The 26,369-nt window shown below is 36.8% G+C and overlaps 1 protein-coding gene across 13 annotated transcripts in view; it reads left to right on the plus strand.

Annotated features, from left to right (window-relative positions):
• Magi (membrane associated guanylate kinase, WW and PDZ domain containing protein magi) overlaps positions 1-26,369 on the plus strand; it is a 265,392-nt gene that overhangs the window by 180,514 nt on the left and 58,509 nt on the right. For all 13 annotated transcript variants that reach the window (XR_014131817.1, XR_014131818.1, XM_081761536.1 and 10 more), the window contains exons 2-5: positions 7,997-8,230; positions 18,812-19,042; positions 24,856-25,054; positions 26,060-26,271. Coding sequence is in view for 11 of the 13 variants with exons in the window: in XM_081761535.1 (XP_081617661.1) it covers positions 7,997-8,230; positions 18,812-19,042; positions 24,856-25,054; positions 26,060-26,271 (876 nt within the window). In the remaining 2 variants the exon portion in view is untranslated. The remainder of the gene's footprint in view (positions 1-7,996; positions 8,231-18,811; positions 19,043-24,855; positions 25,055-26,059; positions 26,272-26,369) is intronic.

Consider the following 26,369-nt stretch of genomic DNA (forward strand, 5'->3'; position numbering starts at 1 on the left):
TTGCACTTAGAAGGGCCTAAACACTACAAATACAATCTCGTTGTGTCTGTTTTTCTTTAAATAATACTCGATTGTGTTAGTGAAATATAAAGCAAACATACCTGCAGAGTAAAGATGGTAATCCTTTTTATAGAATTCAGTAACGAGCTTCAATCTCAATATATCAGTTTGCAATTCCAGTACAACTAACCCTTTTATCTGAATTTCTTGATTTTTCTTCTATGTCTGTTAAACTTGTTTCCACCATCAATGATAAGATACTTGTTTGTGACAAAGACAAGACTTATTTTCATCTCAAAACTGTGATAACTAACTAAATAGAACAGGTGTTGGCTACTATTCGAGAATTGAGTTTTTTTTTTTTTTTTGTATTTGACAACAATCAAGCAATTCGTGTTGGGATTTATCTGACCATTTTCTTTAGCACTGTCCATGTGACCTTAAATTAATGCGACCTGAACATGATTTATGAATGTAGTATTCAAGTAGAAAGTCAGTTTAGTAAATTTAACTACCAGCAACATGCAGTCTGTTTCCAACAAGAAATATTTATTTTAAATAATATAGTTGTGACATATTTTGCCTCCCTGTGCAAATGCACGTGTTGGACGTATGTTAGAGCGAGCCCTGATGTTATGGAAGTGATGGGCAAACATTTTAGGAGGGAGCCATAGAAGGAAGAAAATATTTTAGGCCGCCCAATATAATTTATTAAAAACAATAATGGCAGCCAGTGGTTTCATTATTCATATTAGAAAACATGTCACTGGTCAAATATAATTTTCACATTCCAACCTCTGGCCTGCGGACCGTAGTTTGCCCATCACTAGGCTAGGAAGATGTTTTCTGGAAGTTTCACGTGTTAATATTCGCACCTCTTACAGAAGCAAGAAAGAAAGAAAGAAAGAAAATGAATGAATGTTTTCCAAAGTTACGGCATCAGTAAGGAAATGAACAGTGGCAGAGTGATCTGTGAATGCTAGCAAAATTTTTTCCAGTGTGTACAAGGATTCACTTTCCTTGTGCAGAAGTTTCCGTAGCCACAAGAGAAAGTTTCTTGTAACGCAATCTTTCCCGGGTTGAATGGAACATGCTGAAAAGCCGGTGCGAAAATTGTAAATGAATCTTACTTTTTTCTCTTTCTGTCTTTCTTCGTTGTGATACGTATGTTTGTGGATGTGTATACACGGGACCGAATACAATTAATGGTAAAAAGTGAAAGTGTGATTATGCACTTCTGGTAATCAGTTTGAAATCCGTATTTACATTTGCGTCGTGTAGCAGCCCTCTCCTTCGCTGTGCTTCAGCAGTGTGGAATTTCCGGTGTATCATTGAGAAAGAAAAATAGCAAAAAGTCTGATGCTGACACTACCTTGAAAGCTTTTCATGTGAATGAATATATTTAGACAGTTTCTGGTGCTTTTAGTTTGTAGAGATACTTGTCGGCACAGTCTCTAGTCATCGTTTTGTAATACGGAAATACTCTTGAACACACCAATAACTGATTCTCTGATGGGCAGATGTAGTACATGTCTGCTTGCTAAGCAAAAGAGTCTAGACTCCAGATTGAGTTTTTGACATCAGCAGCAGAATAACTTTGTCGTCATAACCTGATCATTTACATTTTCAGTAGAAAAATAACATGTTCGTCCATTGCACATATTTATAGTACTTCATCTGTTCTCCAAACTTTAATACTGCATTTGGTTCTAGATATTAAAAAATAATAATAATAAATTTGGTAGAAATAAAAGACTTCGGAAATGGCACGAGAGTTTACTCTGAAGATTCGGAGAGTAGTGGAAAGCTCTGCCAATGAGTGGTGGTGCTGACCACGAGACGAGAAGTATAAATTCGAGACGAGACGACGAGAAGTAAACCCGGAAACTACTCGAAAAATCCGACATCCTTGAAAGTTGGGCGCGGTTAATCCCCTCTATAGTTTGCAAAGACAGCCAGACTTTTGGGTGGATCTTTGGGCAAAGCTATGTTTTAAATGGTTTTTGACACACCGTGGAGTGGCGAATCAATTGGTCTGCCCATGAGCAAACCGTTGGCATCTAAAACATTCCAAGCATGCTTTTGTCTACCAAGCCTCAACTGCGATGAGATAATGCAGTAAATACGTAAGATTGTAAATTTGTTCAACCGTTAGAGATTTCTGGACTACGACGAAACATAGTGATATCGGTGTTCTTGCTGCTAATGGATTATTTTTCTAAATTGGGTTCACACTTGCTCGGCTTAACTATTCTTGTAGATCTTCGCTCACTAATCTCAACGTGGCTCGGATCGCGCTCAGTCACTTAGCTCGTGAGTTTGGGTGTTAACTGTAATAATAATAATAATAATAATAATAATAATAATAATAATAATAATAATCGTATGTATTGTGCCATTACTGATTCGGTCACTTGTTTCAAATTGAGAAGCCTCAATGCATTACACTTCTACTGTAGCATTTTCAGCGTAACGAAAGGGCCGCGGTGGCTCAGCGGTAGAGCGTTCACCTCTCGTGCGTGGGATCCCTGGTTCGACCCCAGCTGGCGCCAAGTGAACTTCGTGGTGTACAGACACCATGCACGTGGGTTTTCTCGAAGTTCTTTCGTTTCCTCCCATTTCCTTCATGTTACCATATCATTCGTTTCTCATCATCACCGTCTCCTTTAGCCTCGGTGCATAATGGTGGAATATTAAACTAAATACTTCATTCATTTCTTTCAGCGTGATGAAAAATTGCTTTCACAGTTTATTTAATTTGCAGACTTCAGCAGTTTCCTCTAACTTTTTCGCGTATCTCTTTTACCGTACCCCTGAAATAACAATTTTTCGTAATGTTCAAATCAATTTTTCGTCACTGTTTGCAATATTGCCTTTATCTTTCCCATTTTTACTGACATTTTCACCATTCTTCTTCATACCCATGTTTTGAATGCTCAACTGAGTTTTTATCGCTCTTTAGTTTCCATGTTTGTCATAGTTCTCAAAACATTGGATGCCCTCCTCGCTGTTGCACTTGCTTGGCTGAATTGGAGTTTAGCTTCTCTTTCAGCATCGAGGCTATGATGAGAGGAACCTATTGAACTCCCGCTCCGAAGGCCAGTTCACTAACCATACGGCCAGAAGGAAGTTCTTCCTTGAGCATTGTCTAAGCCGCGCACCTTTTGGACGCGAGATCCTATGTTCCGTTCCCGATGGGATGGCATGGGTCGTATTAGAGTAGTTCAGATTCCGCGTTAAGCTGTAGATCTCGTCCTATATGGCATCGCTGCTGGCAAAGTACATACATATAAATCAATCAATCTAATTAACAAATCATTTGATTAATCTTTGAAAGTTTCAAGTGTGCCATAAAATACTCCCCTTTTTCCCAAATGCTTCAATTGCCATTCGTATCTGTATTTTTTTCTTTCATAATGTCATTAATAATATCTAGGCATCCTAAACTATTTGTCTATTTATTTTTATTCAGTTGCTGTAATTGGCATGATATATTTCCTTTTTTTCAATCAATGTTAATTTTCACCTTTTGAATATTGATTTGATTTCCATTTTAGTGTCCCTTTTTTTTAGCAGCGAGGCTATATGAGACGTGAACCTACAGCTTAACGTGGGATCCGAACTACGGGAGCAGGAAAATTCAGTGTAGGAAATTTCGCTGTAAGAAAATTCGGTGTACGGAAAACTCGGTGTGGGGAATGTTAGGTGTAAAGAAAGATTCGTTGTAGTAGGCCGTACTCAACTTTGACGATAAATGAGCGTATTAGTTTTAAGTTCAAACTGAAGTAGACCGTAGGATTTATTAAAAACTCAACTTTGAGGATAAATGAGTGTATTAGTTTGAAGTTCAAATTTTGTGTAGAACGTACTTTTACTGTATACTATCATTTTTACTGTTTACTGTCTACTTTATATTGCTTTATATTGAATTGTGTTCCTGAAATTATTGGAATTCTAGATTTTGAGGGATTTTAAGATTTTATGGCCCTTACATGACGAGAAATTTGTCCTCCAATCAGACACTTTAGTCCTCAAAGTCCTCCAATCAGATACCTACCTTAAGGCAAACAAACTAAAGTGTCTGATTGGAGGAGAAGTCAACTATTTGTACAACTATTATCTGATAAAACCATCCTGCTTTATATTGCCCTTTCCACTAAGACTTTTTTGATCAATATATTTTTGCATCTTACATATGTATATACAGAGTGATTCTTTAAAAACTCATGGATTTCATTTGGCTCTAGAATTTCTAACTGAAGTCAGATTTTCATGCGGTTTGCTGCAAATCATCAAGGAGGGTTGGGATATTTATGGGACTATGTTTACTGGTTTATATTCATCCGAGGTAATATAGAACAGGCCGCAGGAAAAACAGCAAATATTCGCCATTGTGCGTTACAGTTCGAATGAGATATTGGATATTTGAAGCGAAATCACATGTTGAATAGAGATTTCTTGGGTGACTTAGAGTCGGTACCTGACATCTTTCACAACATCCGCCAGCGAGGTCCTATGCTTCCCTGTCTTCCTCAGAAGCTATCCTGTTTCCTGCAATTTATTCACTTACGACCATATTATGTTCCTGTCTGGGGCAGAACGTGAGCCAAAGCTGCGTATAAATGCCCTTTGCGTAGCAACAACAGATCCCGTTCTCCAAAAACTTTTTAACGATAAAATCAGGTTGCTCCAAAGAGTACATTATTGTAACTGTGTCCTGATCATATTGATACAGTAGCAAAGCATAATTTTCAATACAACGGCCCAGTTTCTTGTTTCTTATTGACCGTCGCGAGGTTGCCATCTAACGAAGAAACTCAAATCTCCACACCGCACCTCACCTGATTCCAATTCGATACAGTGGCGAATATTTGCTCTTTTTCTAGAGGCGTGGCCGATATTACCCCAAATGAATCTAAACCAGTGAACATAGTTCCATAAATCTCCCAACCAGTGGGGTAGCAGCTGCCCCCGCAACCCCCGCAGTGCGGGGAGCCCCGAGGTATAGGGGACCCCAAAGTCTTGCGATGAATAAAGATTTAAAGAAGTAGAACCTCAACCTTACTTCTATCGGCTTTACAACTAGGGCCCCTTCTCTATACTTTGCAGGGGGGGCGCAAAAGTGTGCTACACCACTGATCCCAACGTTCCTTGTTCATTTGCTACAAAGAGCATGAAAATCGGACTTCAGTTAGAAATTCTAGACCCAAATGAAATCCGTGAGTTTTAAAAGAATCACCTTGTATATGTTTATGATTTACAATAGGAAAGGTGTTTTTAGTTGTTCCTATAACTATTCTCTGAACTTATAATTGTTTTATTTCTGACAATAAGTGTCAGCTTCATTGTGTGATGAAAAGTAGTTTATAGTAATTCCCCGCGAAAGACATACAAGAGGTAGTGAAGGGGCCACGGTGGCTCAGTGTAGAGCGTTCACCTTTGGTGCTTGGGGTTCTGGGTTCGATCTCAGCCCCCGCCAAGTGAACTTTGTGGTGGACAAACACCGTGTGCGTGGGTTTCGTCAGGGTTCTCCCGTTTCCTCCCACTTTCTTCATTCCACCATTTCATTCATTACTCATCTTCACCGTCTCCTTCAACCTACCCGACATAAGCGTGGGACGTAAAGATTTCATTTCATTTCAAAAGGTAGTGGACTGAAGGCAAAAAAATAAATTTGCTTTTCTTGAAATAGGAAAAAACATTTTATTCGTTACATTTTATGGTTTTCGTTTTCACAATATGAAGTGTCGTAAATTATCGTAAGTGGTAATATTCAATATGTATTACACCGAATCTACCTTACACCTAAATTTCCTCACACCGAGTTTTCCGTACACCGAAATTTCCTAGACCCCCGAACTACATGAGCTTCCGCCGGGAAGCGAACCCGGGTCTTTCACGCCAAAATCACACTCAGTATTAAATTTCGTCCTACATTCTTCACTACTTTCGTTCAGATTTCTTGGTCTTGTGATCGCTTTCATTACCGATTCGATTTTAAGGTTCATATTAGGAATTAGGGGCGCAAAAACAGAACTTGGAGGAAATATAAATGAAACTTCTTTGGCACGATGTCGCAAAAGTGCCGAAGTTGTCTGCAGCCACTAGTTTGAAAGATGTGTGGTCAGCATATCGCTAATCCCATCACTTGTTAACCAGAAAAAGTTAATACACTGGTTGACTACCCCCTTGAAATTTCTTTCTCACCTATGTGTTAATTTTGCATCGGAAGTACAAATGACTAATAAATTAACTTAGTTTCTTTGCGGATTTTTGCACAATATAAAACTCGTAAAATTTATCATGAGTACAGACTGTTTGTTGACTCTCAGCGATGATTAAAAGGAAATGTATGGATATGAGTCATTGCTTAAACATACTTTTAACAGGTGAGGAATAGCATTCCACACACAAGAATGTAGACTGTGGAGATTATTTATTCAAGATAAGGAAACAGAAACGCTGTTCGGAATAGAAATAATAGTAATCTTTTAAAATGGACTTTTTCACCTTGACCGAAAATTTTAATTTAATGAGTGTTTCGCGCAAAACTAGTGTAATGAAGCCCATACGTAAACGTTTAGAATATTATTCCTTAGTTATGAAAGAATAACACCGAAAGCATTAACAAAAGTTGCTGCCTACGTCACATAAAATGAAATATAATTGGGTTGATGTTACGTATTAGCTTCAATCGCTGCCATTGTCTGTTAGCATTTAGGACGTTTCAGATTCTTTTAGCTTTTTTATTTTTATTTTTTTTAAAAAAAGATGAAAATCAGTGGATTTGTGGAGGGAAACATAAAACCAGCAGCCCTGACGGAGGCTGATTAACGCTTAGGTCAAACTGATTAAGTTATTAAAAAAGAAGAAGAAATTTTTGCAGTGGATTGGATTTGTGACTCAAGGTACCATTAAGGGAAGGGTGTTTGGAAATTGGACATGGTATGGAGCAAATTAGGTTTGCAGTTTTATAATATAGACGCATGAAATTTGATATTTGGACTTTTCATTTAAAATAATTAAATGTTTTTCTTATATTAGACTTAGAAAGGGAGAAAAGGGGATTGAGGTTGCAATCCTAATCCTATCTTAACTATATGTATAACTATATGTAACTGTATGTATGTAACTATGAACTGACAGACATAAAATAAGGGTACTTCCGGTTGACGTGGAAAGTTGAAATTGGCATGATAATATCTTTCCTGGACTAACCCACAGGAAAATTGCCAAAAGTAAATATCCTTAAGGGGGTCTAAATGAGGATGAAGAAAGTCTCTATGTTATTTTTTTTTTTTTTTTTTTTTTTTTTACCTATAATCTCATGTTTTAGGTACATGGAATTGGGTTATACGAGACATGTTCTACACCCCAAAATATTTAGACACTTTTGGCAGGATTAGAATGATGAAATTTCTGATGATAGTAGCCTTCCGGGACAAACTCAGAAAAAATGTCAAAAGTGAATATTTTTAGTTTTTAGATCAAAAGTGGGATGACGAAATTCCTCATGACATTTAAATGGGATTTTTTTGACCTGTAATAATCTAAAGTTTAGGTAGTTAGAATTGGAATAAAAACTTAAAATTTGATACACTTGTTGTTACAATAAGATGCCCATATCAAAATAATAACTATTGTATATAATTTACAGTGTACAGATTTAACTAGTATATAAAGCACACATATGAGTATTGTTCATTTGCACCGACATAGTTTTAAAAGCAGGCAGAGACCCAATAGCTGGCAGGCCTGGGGCAAGAACTCGCCTTAGCGCCCCCTCCCAAAACGCTGCCCCAAATATTGCCCCATTTCCGCCCTCCCAGTCCAGCACCGGGCCACAAGCATAGTTTTTCCCCCTAGTTACGGCACTGGAATCTAAATCCCTAAAAATCCTTTTAAATGTTAATGTGATGTACAGAAATATTAATTTAATGCCAATTTTTCACACCATTTTTTAAATTATTATTATAATTGCAACTTCTCTTTTCAGGGACGATCACAAAAGACTTGCGGCAGTTCCTAAACACTAGGTTCCAGAAAGGATCTGTTGATCATGATCTACAGAACACCATTCGAGATAACCTGTACCTTCGAACAGTTCCAGTTACTACTCGAGTACCCCGTGAGGGAGAAGTCAACGGCGTTGATTACACTTTCCTTACTCCTGAAGAGTTTATGGCGTTAGAAAGAAGTGGAAATTTGCTTGAAAGTGGTGTATACGAAGGTAAGCAGTTACGCTACTCTATTTGTACTTCCTGTCGTTTGCTCGATGCGCAGTTCTCACAAGAAAAAATGTGATGTGAATAGCCGAATGATGTTAGGCTTCCAGAATGACGCATATAATTAATTGTCTCTAGAAACGAACGTTTCAGTTTGGCATTTCTGTATCCAACAGTGACGAAGCTTTATAGGGACTGACATTAATATGTAAAAGTAATGTACAGTATTGTTCAAAAAATTCTGGCTACCCACTTCTTAAAAAAAAAAAAAAAAAAAAATGTGTTCGTATCAATAAGAGGAAGTAACTTAGACAAATGTGAATCTTTCGCTGTTTAGAATCTGTATTTTAAGCAAACGGAAAATGTACGAGGGTTGTCCAGAAACTAAGACGTTTTGAAATAATAAAGTAACAGAATGAACAAACCAAATTGTATTATATACATTTGAAAGATACGTTCTTAAGCTATTTTTTCACATAATTGCCTTGCAAATTAAGACACTTATCACACTGTGGCACAAGTTTTTCAATACCGTCGCGGTATAAATCTTCCGCCTACGATTTCAACCACTGGTTTACACTGGCATGCAGTTCGACGTCAGTATCAAAGCGTTGTGTACCGAGCTATGTTTTCATTGCTGGGAAGATGTGGTAGTCGCTCGGCGCCAAATCCGGGTTGTATGGTGGTGGTCGAACACCTCCCATCCGAAACCATCCAAGAGCTATCGGGTACTCTTGGTCGTGTATGGACGTGCGTTGTCGTGAAAAAAAAAAAAAAAAAACACATCCATGCCCGTACACTCCACACAGTTGGCAGTGGATTTGGCTTGTGGTTTTTTGACAACTAAACCTAATCACAGAGCGAACCTTACAAGAGACGGGATTTTCTATTGCAGCGCACGTTGTAACACGTCACAGAAAACACAGTAAGAATGCCACAGTCCTCACGCTACCACAGCTAAATGCGTACTAAGTGTGGCAACGTTCTTACACCAACACGACGACTCTAGCCCCGCCCGTTGCCGCGATAGGCCAAAACATCTCTTACTTTCTGAACAGCCCTCGTAATATACGCTTGTAAGGATACGACCTGTTAAAGCGAGATGAATGGTCAGGATTTTCTGAATAAGACTGTTCGTAGATATGTGCTTTCTTAGGTGTTGCACGTCGTCATCTTCCAGATTTATAATGCAATCCTATAAAACAATACGCATAATGATAATAATTATTAAAATGTAATGTCAATAGTGATACTTGCTGTCAGAAGAAAAAGGTGTGTACACACACATTTCACGTAATGTTTAGTCAGTAACATAAAGATAAATTTCTTAATTTTAATATATTCTCTATGACGTACAGAGAGTGCCATTTTCTGTACGGTACCGAACACTATATCTCAATTGAGTAGTGCTTCCCGAAGTTTGTCAAAAGAACATAATATGGTTGTAGTGTGTGTGTTTGAAGTTTACTGACCATTTTCAGCACCGATGCTCTATGAGACGGTGACTTCAATTTTAAAGTGAAATCCGAACGATTAATACGTTCAGATTTCAGTGCTCTTCCGCCAAGATTCGAATCCGGGACCTCGTGCAGAAAAGGAGCGCGCCCTGATCACTAGACCAGCGATAAAGGCAGCACAACAGGGTGTGTACGATTGCTGTTAATATTTGAGTAATTCATCATTTTTTTAAAAAGCAGAATAATTATTGAAATAATAAATATTCGAATAATATTAACATCGCTAGTGTTTGCCCTTTATACTTTTCAGCGACGATAGGAAAGAAAAAAATACAGAGTGTCCGGAATGGGACTCACGTTTTTTAAAAGTGTGTAGTTTTGATATGGTCAGAGATACAGAAGAAGAAAAACATGCATTTTAAAGGAGAATTCAAAAAGTTTATTTGTTCTTTACTTACAAGTCATTCTAACTCAGTGTAACTTCACGTGAGCTCCATTTGTAACTCTCACAATATCTAACCTAAACTCAATCTCTCTCCACGTATTCTGTAATGTCTGAGGTGTTACTGAAGCAATCGCATTCCTAATACTGTTCTTCAGCTCACCAAGGTTACGCATCTTTTCACCAGAATATACAAGGTCTCTCACATACCCCCACACGAAGAAGTCCAGGAGGATAACATCAGGAGAGCGTGGAGACCACCTAATTGGCCCATCATGGCCTATCCAACGGCCAGGAAATTCAGTATCAAGGTACTTTCTCACTTGTAGGCTCCAATGTGGCTGGGCACCATCCAATTTGAATATCACTTGAGGTTGCAAATGTTGTAACTAGGAAACAGCAAAGTGTTGGAGCATGTCTAAGAACACATTTCCTGTTATGGTTTGCTCTATGAGAGAAGGGACCTATAACTACATTATGTGTTAAAGCACACCAACATTCAATTTGGGACTGTCTCTAGAATGTTCTATGTACGCATGCGGATTCTCAGATCCCCATATCCTAATATTGTGTCTGTTAACACAGCCAGACAAGTGAGAAGTTGCCTCATCAGAGAAAACAACGTTTAATAGGAAATTATTGTTATAATGAATCCTGTTCAGAATTTCAGTAGCAAATGCTGCTCTCTGTGGCTTATCGTTGAGCTTAATTTCTTGCGACAATTGCAAATTATACGCGCGCAAACGTAATCGTTTGTGTACCACATCGTGCACTCTTGACTTTGGAATTGCCAATTGCCTGCTCGGCGCGCGAATTGACTTCTTCGGGCTACGTGAGAAACACACTCTTATTGCTTCCACATTTTCTTCTGACACACGCGATTTACCACCGCTGTGTTGTTTCACTACACTCCCCGTTGATAAAAATTGATCCTTCCACGCCTGGATACTGTTGCGTGATGGAGGATCGTTGTAAACACCGAAAGTTTCGTTGAACTTGAGCAACACTTTTTGTCTCTACAAACCACCACACGCATTGTGTCTTTTCGACTGCCGACGCCATTTCTGTTTATCGACGATACTAGCACCGTCATCCGTAGTTGTTCAAGTATGAAAATTTGCTGAACAAAACTTTTTGAGTTTTCCTTCAATATGAATGTTTTTTTTTTTTTTTTTTTTTTGTTTTTTTTTTTCTGTATCTCGGACCATATTAAAACTATACACTTTTAAAAACCGTCAGTCCCATTCCGGACATCCTGTATTGTGATCATAAAAACCATCTAATACGAGATTCCAATAATTTAGACGTGTAATGGTCCCTACAAGCCGCATAGGTGATTTTATTATTATTATTTGGATGTCCGATCGTCCCAACATAAATGTGTTTACTCGTCTAGAGGCCATACCGTTTAACGTGCCAAATTTTAAACTTAAGATTCTCCACAATTTTTTCTTCGAATTTTATACGTACCCCCCAAATTAGGATAGTTTAGTGAAAGGTGAAAAATGAGAATATGCGATTTCCTCAAAAATGACTTCAACGATTTTGATTATATCTCATACATCAATATTTCATTAGTAAACTGGATCCAGTTAGCTAAGGATAGAAGTCAGTGCAGAGCTATTTTAAACGTGACATTGAACCTTTGAGTTCCATAGGCCATAGAATTAGTTAGTTAGTTATATTTCATTAGCAACCATATAGTACAGTATAAGGATTTTTTTTTTAATTCAGAAGTAGTAGTTTTTTCTCGATCAATCTTCTCAGAAGCAACTCAAGATGATTTCGTGTCATAAATGAATATTTCATGACGAACCTGACAACATGGCATAACTCATTTGTTCTGAACAGTTCCATATGGGGTAGTTTGCTCTTGTGAATTTTTTGGGCGACTTACTACCATCTTTTAACTCAACATGGAAGCCATAGGTTTTTCATTTATATATCCAGATTCCTAGAAAAGCGTACCTTTGTGCTGAAAGCAAGGGACAAACAAAACAAATATGTTCATAGTGAGACAATAATTTTATCGTCACTGCATAATATTCGTCTACTGAAAGCAAATTTCTCACCGGAGATTTGATTACCTAGGTATCGTGAATTCATTGATTCATGCCAAACATCAATTCGGCAGCCCCGCAGTATAGCAGAAAAACAAAATGAGAGAAAGAGGAAGAAAAACAGCTTTTCTATGTTTTTATGCAAAATTTTCAACATTGCATATGCTTTTGCGCTTTAATTTTAGCGATCTCCCTTATACTAAAGGGTATAAACGTGGGACGTTCAACTATGAGATTTAATTTTCATTAAACTTTAGCGAGCGGTTTTTTAGGCATACAGTTTCTCAGTCGATATATACACGGTGTCTCAAAAGTCCCCTGACAGGATAACTCTGTTATTATCAGAGTTGCAACAAAATGTGAGGAAACCGCCTCGAAATATTGTGTTTTCAATTTAAAGTGAAGGATTTTTTTTTTTTTTTAAATCGGACGTGCTGTTTGGGCTGTACACTCTTTATGTGGCCAATGTTAAATGAAAATGCAACGTTGCCATTTACTGGTGGATAAATTTTGTATGAGCGTGGTAGATGGGGGCATGTTTGAAGTGGGACTGGCCAGCGACACATTAGGGTAAAAGACAGTAACTTCATTCACTTATGTTGTGGGTTCAGACAAATGGCAACGTTGCATTTTCATTTAACATTGGGCGCATAAAGAATGTACAGCTAAAACGGCATGTCCGATTAAAAAAAAAAAAAAAAAACTTTCACTTTAGATTGAAAACATCGTATTTGGAGACGGTTTCCACTCTTACATTTTGTTGTAACTTTGATAATAAGAGTTACCCTATGTCAGGGGACTTTTGAGATACCCTGTATATATTATATGTTTGTGTGTGCTTATTCTTCCTTCCTGTGAGCTATTGGACTTCTGGCAACCGAACTATATTGTCATTGTGCTATCTTTAAAGGAAGACATTTTATCAAAATCTCATATTTACCCGCACAACACTTGCACTTTCAACTTCACAGTATCTTTTGATTCCTCAGCAACAAATTCATGATTTTGTCTCCTTGAATTGTTCGTGGGTTTATGATTATTATCATGAATGTATGATTTAAGGTGAGTGTAAAAGAGCGCCGATTGCTAATAGACAGTATCAGGTTTGTTTTTCTTTACAATATGCAATTGATGGATGGCTCTTTATGGTTGCTATGAAGTTATCACTATTTTCCCCTTACAAGACCAATAGATTGCACCATTCATACTTTATCAGAATAATTCAGTATGAAGAGAAGTATATTGAGGCAGATTGAATGAATAAACAAGAGATAATCCATGCAATTCTTAAAATTTCGGTAATTCATTTATTGTTGCAAGCACTTACTTTCATACCTCATTTAGCCTCCAACGTGCCCTTACTGGCAGGTCACTTGCTGCAGCTGAGAAGCTTCAATGCTTCACAATCCTCCATTAAGTTCTTCATATGTGATCTTTCTGATTTTATATCGTTCACTAAGTGTAGCCTCCTTCGCCCCTCCCTCCGTTTCCTGCCACCATACCCTCTAGCACGTCCCGATTCTTCTTTTGAAGCATTGTCCCAACCAGCTTCTCTTCTTCGTGTCAATAATATCTAAAAGTGTTATTTTTCCCATCACCATATCTAACACCCTCTCGTTCGTTTACCGCTCGACCCAACTAATTATTTTCATTCTTCTTCCCACCTATATTTCGAAAGCTTCCAGTCTTTTCTAATCACTTTTGCGTAATGTCCATGTTTTCGCCTTATACAGTACAACGCTTCAAGCTAAGCATTTTACGTATGAGTCTTTTTCTCAACTCTATACAAAGTCCCAGAAAACAGACTTTTCTTCGTCCTAAAGGCTTCTTTCGCCATTCCTAACCTTGCTTTTATTTTACATTCGCACTTCGTCATTACTAAGAATGCTACCCAGGTATCGAAAATTATCCATGTGTTCTCTCCTCCCACTTTTATATTTGACACCGACCGCTTCGTTCCAATCCTCATGCCGTTTGTGTTTCAACATTTGTAGAGAATATAAAATCCGTGTTAAGTGCCATAAACGGAAAATTTCTGTTTAATGTAAGTGTGTGGCCTATGTGCATAATACTAAGTGAAAAACTGAATCTCTAAGAATGCGCGTGCCTATATGTTCCATCAGTTGTGAAGTAACCTCTGGACTTTTTACTCAATATTTTCGTTTTGCCACTTAGCATGGATTTTATATTCAATCTATATTTATTTTCATCTCATATTCTTCACACCCCTTCCTCAAGTTTTCTAATATCCTATATGAAATAAATAAATAAATGGTATAAATAAAATAAATAAATGATGCAGAGAACCTTACTAAATTTTCTCACTTCCATTTCTTAAAGTACTCGTAAATCATGTCATGCTGCAATTTATTGATATATTAACATAATTATTAATAATCAGTTAAAAAAAACTTCGTTAGAAGAAAAAGTTTACCGTATGAGTAGAACACCTTTTCTGGATTCTTTAAAAATTAATACATTGTCATATTCTTTGGTTAACAATGAAGTATTCATCCAAAAAGTATCAAGAAAATCATCGGGAAAATGAGTGAACTACTCTTCGTAATTTTTTTTTAAGAAAAAAAATTAGGATTGTTAATAATGTATTTCTTTATGGAATATAAATGCAGAAGTTAGAATAGTTTTTGAAAAACTTTATTTTTTTAATTTCCATTGTAAATTAAAGTACGTTATGTTTTTATGTGGAGGAAAATTCAAACCCAAGAATCTCCTTAAATATTTTAAAATACAACCATCATACGTTGATTGTTGTGTCATCCTGCTACTGTACATAGTAGAAATGAACAGACGGACAAGATCCAAAACCCATTGTTTAGGTATGTACAGAAATGTAAGTAGTGAAGAACTCAAGTCTATTTATTGCGAGTGGTCCCGGGTTCGATATCTGGTAGGGACATTCGGTTGAAAAAGTGTCCAGCCATCCAGAGTGAGGTTTTCCTGCGTTTCCCTCATTCACACCAAGCAAATGCCGGGATGGTACCTACATACAGGTCCCAAGCCGTTCCCTTCCTTTCCTTTATTCGGATAGTGTGATCACCGAAAAACGTCATCCCTCATACGTGACGGGCTAAATGGCCTTAGATGCCGAAAGCCCAGAAATCTAATTCCTAATCCGAATCAAGTCTTATTTATTCATTTCTTCACGACACAAGACTCTTCACTACTATTATCGCTTGAATGAAAGAAAAGAAATCATAAAACATGTAAAAATATCTCTTCTCGCTTTCTCCAAGGAAAATATGTTATATTGTAGGGTTGTTAATGGGATATTTATGTACGAAATATGAACAACATCGTCAGAGACGTCTTTTCAAAATTGTTCTAATAACTCATTCACAAGAGTAAGTACCCTTTTTGGATTTTTTCTTCGTAGAAATGATACCGTAGTATTGGGTTGTTAGTTGAATTTGATTTATGAATATTAAGAAACCTAGTTGAACCTCTCAAGCCTTCGGTTCATCTGCAAATTGCCTGCTCAGTAGCAACATCTCTTGGTGTCGGAAAGGAGGCAACGCAGCTACTGACAGCTATTTGCCCGACAATGAACTATTAGGAATTTGCGTGCTAACCATATTTACTCTTATACTACTCTACGGCATAAGTTATTTTTTATGGGAAAACTAGAAAGGGTAGTTTAATTTTGTGGATTAGTTTTCTTTCAGTGGTTTTCAGAAAACGCTTTATAATTTTGTTCGTATTTCACAAGAAAATGCTTCAGTAGTAACTGCAGCACATGATTTATCTTAAGAAATTGGATTGAGAAAAGTGTAGTCGGTGCCCCGTACATTTTATTTCTATTGTTTTACGATGTATTCCCTTCAAATAGAACTGTTCGACATGTTCTCAATGATAATTTTCTTTTTGGTAATATTTTGTCACATAAGCGTAGACGGAATTCATAATACAAACTTAGTAAACAGCAGAGGCCGGGTCGGAAACGCGCTGTTTTCGAGTTGTGAGTTACTGGAAACGTAGCAGAATTAAACTTTGAGGCTACCTAGCTTGGAAATTAGGACCTTTGACGGATCAGTTAATTAATTGAAGTTCAAAATCTCATTTCAGCACTTAGGCTACATGAAACGGCGACCTATTTCTCTAAGTAAATGTGAATCATTCCTAGGCTTCGTATCTGAGGCATATTTCCTTCCCGGGATCGAACCCAGGCCCACTTGCGAAAAAGAAAAAAGTAAACGCTTTAACTATTTGGTCACAAAGAAACACAAAAACACAAGACAAGTAATTAGAAAGTAAGATAAGAATTATGTTATTACACGTGTTTTGGAGACATGTTAGACCTGTGCAACGAATTTTATGAAACACTTTGGCCTTTGGGGATATTGGAATTCTTCGTAGAAGTTTCTGGTATGTCGTATTGGACATATGAAATATGTGTAGTCGTTAAAAAAAAAGTCCTTTATTAAAAAAAAATTGCCCAAGGCGTCTTTAATTGCTAGTTAAACTGTATCTATTATGTTCCTATTATGCTCAATGAAATGATTTATAACTGATTGTGCATAATTTAGAAACCTGTACCCCGTACACCAGTGGTTGCCGCCGATGTTTCTCAAAGTTTTAGAATTTGAAACTCATGCAGCACTTTATAATTACTTAAAATCAATTTTGAGCCAAACATTTATAGTATTACAGTATTACAGAGGATGTTCCACGTACATATGGCCAAATTGTACTTACCAAAATGCTAGTGTAATTAATTAGTATCGAGCGATGTAAAGAAATAAAAACTTGGATATACCAGGGAGTAAGTTTCCTTGAATATACTTAAAGAGGTTTGGAATTTCCAAAAACCTTCGTTTTACCTCTGTATGTCTAATCTGATAAATGCGTTTGAATATATTATATCTAAATGTAGCCTCCATGCCCTGCTTTTGTGTTTAATTGATAATGTGATTGGAGGTTCAGATACTTCGCTCCCTATGCCAACAGTTTACCTGATGTATATTTGACGCTGTCGCAATTTTCTTCAATTGCGTTTTTTTTTTTTAAATTTACTTTTGAAAGTCTTTCATTTGATATGCATGCTTTCCCTTTTTTTTTTTTTTTTTTTTTTTGATGACTACGATGACAAAATTAAAATATTGTGGAAATTTAAAAATTGAGAAGACAACATTTACCGTCATTGCAATTCTCCTGAATCCAATTTTTAGCTCTCGCCACTGGTCTAGTGGCTAGCGCGTATGCTGTTGGTGCCGTGGTCCCATGTTCAATGTCCGGTGAGTGAACACAAATTTTAGTTTCACAAATATTCACTTTAATTAATCATCCGTCTCCTTCTCCTAAATGCCGTAAGCGTGGGATGTTCAACTTTTTTTTTTAATTGAAACAAAATTTAGACAATTAACGTCACAAAATTTCACATTTTTGGCCCAAGTTGTTTGGAAGTTGCATCAACATGTACAGGCTTGCTCAAAAAAACGTGGCCATCCACCTCTCTTTTAAAGATATTTTACCAACAGCCATAGGGCTTGCAGCAAAGATCGCAGTCAAATAGAGAAAATAACAATCTGTTTGATAATTTTCTTTCAATAACGTGGGTACCAATTATTTTAAAGCGAGGTGACTATTCTAAGTTTCTCTCTGAACAAGACTGTACGTGATTTTACATCATATATATATATATATATATATATATATATATATATATGGTGTTTTAAAACAGCAGCGACAATGTTTGGGAGGCGATTCCTGACACCAAGTTAAGATAAAAAGTATAGACCAATCTGGGTGCACAAATGCTACCATTCGCAGTTATAGGTAGCCGAAAGAAATGAACTTGAAAGGTTCATAGCTTCAAAACTATGGCATTACCGTAGTCGGGTCAAGACTTCACTTACGAACTAGTATGCGCCCTACCCAAATATCTGTATTTCAGAAACTTGCGGTACCTCCGCAACAATTTTTATAGAAGTAGTTGGCGAGTACTTCAAATTATATGCCCGGAGCCAAACTATAAAAATTGTTGCGGAAGTATCTTAGGATTCTGAAACATGGATTTTTGGATAGGGCACATATTAGTTCGTAAGTGAAGTCTTGACCCGACCACGGTAGGTCCCATAGTATTGGACCTATGAACCTTTATTCATGTTTTCGGCAGCCTACAACTCCGAAATGACGGATTTCTGCACCCAGCTTGGTCTACACTTTTTGTCTTAACTTTGTATGAGGAATCAGCTCGCAAATGTTGTTGCTGTTGTTTTGAAGCACCCTGTATAACGGAAATTCCAGTTCATTTAAAGCTTAATAACACTCGTGTACAGGAATATCAACCATAACACATTTTTCATTTCCACTCTTATAAATATACATTTTTTAAAAACCTTTCTGTTCTTTTTTAAGTTTTAGAACTTGCAAATACACCATGAGGTCTCGACAGGAATACATAGAACTTGGGTTTTTTAAGTTCCATTTTATCTTCTGTATAGTTTAATTCTGGTATAATTATAGCTACTGGAACTGTATTAGAAATAAGTAAGTTAAATAAATTACTACAGAATTTCTTAAGAAATGTGTATAAGAAAGAAAAAAATAAAAAGAGTGCATGAAGAGTGTTTAGTTGATAGTTGATTTGCATGTATTATTTTTATATAGGCAACCATTATGGTACCCCGAAACCTTCAAAAGAACCACCTGTTTCCCTTCCACACAGTAGTGGTTCCAATGGCAATCTGAACTCAACAGGTTTAGCAGTAGGCGTCTTTTTCCCTGGTGCACACCCAAGTTCTGAAGGCAAGCGCAAACGAAACCGTTCAAATGTAGAAGCTATGGCATCCAAAAATATGGACCCAGAACCTTCAACAGGTGATGTTTTAACTAACGAAGGTAAGTATATGACATTTTGTAACTGATTACATACTACTTTATAATAGAGAATTTTCTAATTGACATCTTCTGTAAATGTAGTTAAATGTTACGCGAAATGAATTTAAAATGTTTTGATGTAAAATGTATTATGTAACATGAGGTAGAGCCTGCAAGACTGTTTTACTCTATGATATTGTACAGTCCGCAGCAAAAAACCTGCAACATGGGCATGTAAGTTTATTGTGAAACTACGCCTAACAGCGCAGGGAATCAACATAACGCTAAGTGGCACGAATCATGCCAGGAAATACCTCGGCGTCCTCAACTGGACACTTATTTTGGAGCAAAAGACTTCGTCGTTTCACAATCAACTTACATGCTCATGTTGCACTTTTTTTTCTGCGGACTGTACAGTCAATAATAGGTAAGGACTTGGGATAGATGTTTTTAAAAAAACATCCCCATGTTTGTCTGTTTAAACGAAGAAAATTCTTTCGGAACTTCCGGTTATGAAGCAGTAGTGTACGCTGGCTTTGAAAATAGAAGCATGTTTCTAAAAAAGTTTGATCGAACACACACTTTCAAGAGTACATTCCCTCTTATAGTATTTCTTCTATCAAATTTATACACGCACTGAGCAATTGGAGCAAACTGATTCATGGTTTAAATTAGATTTCTTGAGTTAACTGCTGTATCGCCGGATCAGTTTTAGAAAATTTAACAGATGAATTGAATTTATTTTGGTTTGTGAGGAAGAGTGAGTGAAAGTCAGGGGAGGGGAATTGTTAAGAAAACATTTGTTGTTGTTAGTTTTTGATGTAAGCGGCACTGTTTCTGGAGGCGGAAAGGACTATTTGGCAGAGAGGTACACTTATTATGATTTACGGGAAAGGCAGTCTGGAAATAGGGCGTAAATGACAAAATTGTCACGTATCGTGTTTGAGTTTTATCGAGTTATACGGAAAATAAGGAGTGTCACTTACATGAAAGGTATGGTCTACTAAACAGGCAGCAAACAGCTTGTCGTTCGTGTAGAAACGAATTGAAACTACAGAATATAATCCAATTTAACCTAATTTAGTACAACACACAAGGCATGCATTTTATGACATATAAAGTGTTTTTCCATTGTCTTCCTTGATTCGTACACCCACCGCCGCTCACGCGCCTGCTCCCTACGGACGCGCCCTCTCGCTACCTCTAGAGTCCCTCTGCTGCGCTCCTGCCCTAACTCGGTTAGATAGCATTCGTGCTTTCTAGTGGCCACCTTGCACACGTTGGTTTCGTGTCTTACGCTCTAGTTTTTTTGTATCATGCGTCCACACTGTATTTCAAGCAATAATTACTACCAAGTGAGCCAACGTCACAACCTAGTATTTTGCGGGAGAAACTAAATAAAATACCCCCCCCCCTGTTTTTTTTTTCGATTTTCGTGTGGTCTGGTGATACAGCGGTAATGCCAAGTTCTTTAACAGATGAAATTTTACATTTCATTTAGAATTTATTTGGGAAAGAAAATTCATCAGATGGAATACAGATTTGTACATGACTGCAGATTGAGTAGTAGAGTGGTATATTTAGTAAAATATATCGTGTTCTTTTATTATTATTATTATTATTTCTATTATTATACGTGGTACTTCCTTACTAATGAACTTAATCTAATGGCTAGTGTTACTCGATGACAGCAGTGAAAAACGATTTTATTATTTATATATTTAATACAAATAATTCATTATATTGTGTCAGACTGGCAGACTGTGTGAATCTAGAACTAGTAGTCACCAACTATTTAAATAATAATAAATGTTTAAACAATATAGCACGTATACTTGTTTTGTTGGTAAAATAATAATATACCATTGCCATAATTTGTCATTGTAGAACACTCCTTTAGCCTAACCGGCATAACATGGGACGTAAAACTAAATATTTTTTCATTATAGGACACACGTTTGTATTCTCTCATTGCGGAACACACATTTTTCACTTATTCTTAATTCTGTTTATCTATATTTTTTTTTGTTATTGTTTTAATCATATTTGCATTTGGAATCATATTACCATCCAGATCATAATGCACGGTGATACGGCTTGATTACAAAATGGACGTTTCCTCTAATTTAACATGCGATCAAGTGTTCAGTGCTTGATGTTAGTATATAATTTCGCAACTATCAGCAGCAAGTTGGTCAGACTAGAAAGTCGATTTGTAAGACGTTTTATCAGGTAGTAATGGATCATTGAACCAAGTTGGAGAGAGCTTAGTGATTACTAATTACGATTGGTGATTGACATAATGTGTATTTTGGAAAAATTATATTCTGCAGCTTTACTTTTGGCACACCACTCGAAATAATTGTTGAAAAAATATATAGTTATGTAACTAATATCCTCCTTATTGTCCCCGAAAAGATTTGCGATGGAGGACACAAAAATATCTCACTTGGCATAGATAAAAATTCCAGGGGGCCATCAGAAGTAATTTTTTTTTTTTTTTTTTTTTTTTATAATTTGCGTATAAATACGGCTTCCGGATGTATAAAACTACAGTGAAATAAACACAAATTAACCTGTGGTAGGTAGCCACTTAAAACCACGAATGGTATCTAACCGAGCCAGAGCAAGGCAAAGCTGATGGGCCTCCGCGGGGGTGCGTTCAGAGAGAACAGTCGCATCAGCGATGGTGAGTATACTTTGTAGGCGAGGTTAGTAGAAAAGAACTGGGTTTTGGCAATGATATTTGTCATAATTTCATACTAGTAACGCTCCACTTGTAAACATAAATACAACTGCTGTACACTGTGCAAAAATACATCTCCGGTGGAAAATAGCATCTAATAATGTCATATTTCACATACACTCACCCATTTTATCCGTCGTAAAGCACGTGTAATTAGTTTACACTAGTAACTCTACACTTGTTAACTTATGTCGCCTGCAGAAATTTGTTCCTTATAAATATGTCTTTTCGTGCAGTTTTGAATTTTACCTGAATTTCCAAAATATGATGTACCAAAACTACACCAGCACCGATATATATAGTTTGTGTGTGGGGTTTGTTTTTAGAATTTTAAACTCTTTCTTGTGGCTACAAGTACAAAAAATATTGTTTTACTGAAAAACGAGGGATACATGGTATGTGAAAGTGCTGCTTCCTTTTTTTGTGAGTGCAGTTTAAAAAAATCCACTGGTGGCTATTGAGTGAAGTCACATCATTAAGAATTTAAGTTTTATTTCTACAAACTAAGGGAAGAACGCTTACCTCATGTACTCAATATTTTGAATACAGCTTTCTGAGCCTGTAATGATGTCCTCTTCCTGTTCTTACAACACAAAAATTTTTAACGATGTGACACCATTGATCAAGAATCACCACTGAAAAATCCACAAGAGAACATTGACATTGGGCTACCTAGAAGTCTTCAATAATGTGAACAATATAAAAATTGTGTGGGTTTTGTTATACACTGTGAGAGGAAACTTTATACGATGGAAGTTTTAGTAGAACTGCGTTGTTTGGATTTTTCTTGTATTAGGCCCTTCGTGGCAAAGTAGTTAACGCACATGCTTCCGGTGAACGTGGTCTCAGTTTCTATCCCCTCTTGCGGTATTTGTGTCGGAAAATGAAGTGAAATCTTTGTTTTACGTTCCATGTTTGTGCTGGCTAGCTTAAGGGGACAATGATGATGAGAATGGTGGAATGAAGAAAGTGGGAGGAAACGGGAGAACCCACGCACACGGTGTTCGTCCACTACAAAGTTCACGTGACGCGTGTTGGGATTGGACCAGGGACCCCATGTACCAGAGGTGAACGCTCTACCACTGAGCCACCACGGATAATTGTGTCGGATACAAACTCGAGTTCTTCTGTGTATCTCACTGCAAGCAGTAGGCGCAGTCTCCAATAGCCTCAGTGTTGAAATCGAACTTGACCTTTAAATGCCGAACGACGCAACTGTAGTGTTAAGGCTTTAAACCTTAATAGCTCAGCCCCTAATTAAGCTAGGAAGATAAGTTTTGTATCAGTGTGTTTCTGAAAGATGAATCTTCTTGCCAACATGCATTTTATATATTTGAGGGTACCACGGAAGAGAGGGGGAGGGTAAAGTTTGTGTTTCGTTTTCTGCATTAGTTTTTTTTTTTTTTTTTTTTTTTTTTTTTTTTTTTTGAGGGGACATTTCCCCCGCCTTGGGGATACAGTCATAAAAATTGATATGTTTAGCAATGAAGTAGTCCACTACACGCTAGTACCCTGTATGTGTACTTGTTACTTATGTGGAAGAGTAGGGGAGGGGCAAATTTGGCCAATTCTTTGAGTTTTTTTTTTTTTTTTTGACGTAAATTACATTTATTTTCTGGCCGGCTCCATATAAGGCTTCTACGAATAGGGCGATAATTGCACAAGTGTTACCTCGTTGGAATCATGTTCCATAAGCTTTCCAACGAGGTATCAATCATTACCCTGTGATAATTATGGCGGTCACCAAGGCCCCCAACGTTAGACTCTGCGATTTCGTTCATATCTGTGCCTGGTGTATAAAGGATAAAACTTCAATCATCGATCTATTGAATTATTGACTTAAAAATATAATCTGACCAAAACACGTACAAGAAGTATGTTCGTCATTGTGAGGGGAAATCAAACAATAATAGATACAGTTTGCTAGTTTATAGTTACATTTCTTGTATTTAGTACATAAATGAATAGATAATAGTCTATTCCAGCATAATAATAAATGTCAGCTGCATCAGGTTGGTAACATACGACATACCTTTTTAACGCCATAGAGATTCGTTTCTTTTTTTCAAAAACTACACATAGGAGTTTATCCTCAAGCAAGTCATTTTGTTCAGCCCAATCTGAAATATCGATTGATCTCATCATTACATCCTGCCTTTTTGATAACGTAGATTCTAAGTACCTTCTTGAAACTATATTTTTAAATCAACGTTGCATGTATTTGTTCAGATTAACTTTGAGACTAACCTATTTAGAATTTGTTACGGGCAAATCGGATACATGGTGCAGGTTATGAATGGTTGTATCAATACAAAACTCTCACATGCACCGTTTCTTTCCCATAAAATCGACTCTCAGTACCTGTAAGCAATGTTGCGTTCCTTAGTGAAGGTTTACTTTAGAAGGGCATTATTATTATTATTATTATTATTATTATTATTATTATTGCTATAAATGCAGTTTTCTGGGCAAATTTTCAGAGCGCCGTCGTCTTGGATTTTTCCCTGGTACTTCAGTTGTTAGTATTCATTAAATGTGGAATAACGGGGAAGGAAAAAAAATCACGGTAGACAGTATTGGCAAAGTAGGTTAGTAAACATGATGATGATCTTAAAACAACTTCAGTTTCTATTTCAAGTAGAGCCATCAGAAATTCTTTAAGCTATGCAAGTTTCAGTTGTTATATGAACTTTGTTATTGCTATAAGGCTATGCAGCTAAACTTTCAGCAATTTTTATTCGTAATTCAGTTTTATATTCTCTATTTGTGTTGTACGGAAGACGCTGATGTCATTTCTTCGAATTTCTTACAGTTCTGTATGAGACGGCACACACAAAAAGAGTGGAATTTGTGTTGCAATGTATTTAATATCAGTCTTTTGATGCCAGATGGTGCCATTAACTTCATTAATTAGCATGGTAGCTACAGATTACACAACGATATTGGCTTCCTACATAGATGAGAAACAGCAGAAGCGACACCAAAGTTTTCCGTACACCATAGATTTAAAAAGTTCTAAAGTATTAGAATATTTCACTGTACGTGCTGTGATGTAACTTGTGCTTTATCTAGTTTTGTTTATTTGTAGGGACAAGTGGTGCAGATATTCAATATTTAGGCTCGTTTCCAAGATCAACTGGTCCAGACCCACAATATTGTGGAAAAATCTCACCACCCAGCTACCTCCAAGCTGGAGAATGCCCTGATTCTCCCAAGTCTGATCTGGGGCCTCTTCCACCGAACTGGGAAAAGGCTTATACAGAAAGAGGGGAACCCTACTTCATAGAGTAAGTAATAGATTTATATGTAGTTCATCTGCCTAACTTGAGTTTTTCTAATTATTATCTGAATGTTCACGTCTGTAAAACGATTAGATTTACAGTAATTATTAGAAAATAAGACAGTTCTCTTTGTTTACTTTTTCGGGTATCTATTGTTAAATTTCAGAGTTTATTGTATATATTCAGTCAGCATTTTAAGACATGTGGATCTACCGTGCCTTTACAATTTTCAGATTTACGGTAAAACAAAAATTAATATCAAAAGTTCAAAAATACAGCTACTTCTTCTTCTTCTTCTTTTTTTTTCTTTCTTCGAAATACTTGTTTTGCTAATTGGGGAAAAAGGATGAACAAAAAATTGTGAATCTACAAGGACCTTCTCTTGAAAGCAAATACACACTCGTGAAAGATATCTGCATGGAAGAAACATGCTGCTATTGTATATAAAATTATTATTTTAACCTACAATAAACATTTCAAATAGATTAGGCTTGTCACATAACCAACGTATATAAAATGAGTTTAGAAATGTATGTGGAGAGCACCAACTGCAGGATTGAGTGTGTGTTTGGCTGTTCTAGGGAGCAGGCTGGGCGCGATAGTGCTTAAGGCATCGGCACGGTGTGCCGGAGATCCGGAGTTCGGGTCCCGGTCCAGTCGGATCACTTTTTGACTCTGTAAATTAAGGTTAGAAGTAACTTACTTGCCAAATTTTGCACACGTTCATTAATGATTTAGTTAGAACTAAAACGTAGTTTGTTTTCAGTAATAACAATCTGAAGAGAACTAGAAAATATATTTGGCAACAGCGATTTTGGAATTAGACTTTCCAGTTTTTTCAATTTGTAAGTTTTATCTGACATTTGGAGAGATAACGAAATTGCGTACTCTTATCAGTGTTAGCTTCTTTTCCCTTTTGTCGTTACAACCTGTTTAATTATTCTCCTAAAATTCTTCAACGGATGTTGCGTTATTTGTACTTATTTTATTTCCTGATTATTTTTCCAACAGTCATAACTCAGGGACATCACATTGGTTGGATCCTCGGCTGTCTAAGTTTCAGAAGAAATCACTTGAAGAATGTTTGGACGATGAACTCCCGTACGGATGGGAGAAGATAGACGATCCTCATTACGGGACTTATTATATTGATCACGTCAATCGAAGAACGCAATATGAGAATCCTGTTATCCAAGCGAAACGAGCAGCGCAAGGAAACAATGGTAAGTGGATTTTATTTGCACGAACTTATTGTAGTCTAAGTACACTTTTGGTGTTACGTTCTCCTCCTCTCTCATTAGATATGTAGAAGACGTCCAGT

This window comes from Thermobia domestica, chromosome 6 (genome assembly GCF_964235325.1).
Source record: "Thermobia domestica chromosome 6, izTheDome1.hap1.1, whole genome shotgun sequence".
Classification (NCBI taxonomy): Eukaryota; Metazoa; Arthropoda; class Insecta; order Zygentoma; family Lepismatidae; genus Thermobia; species Thermobia domestica.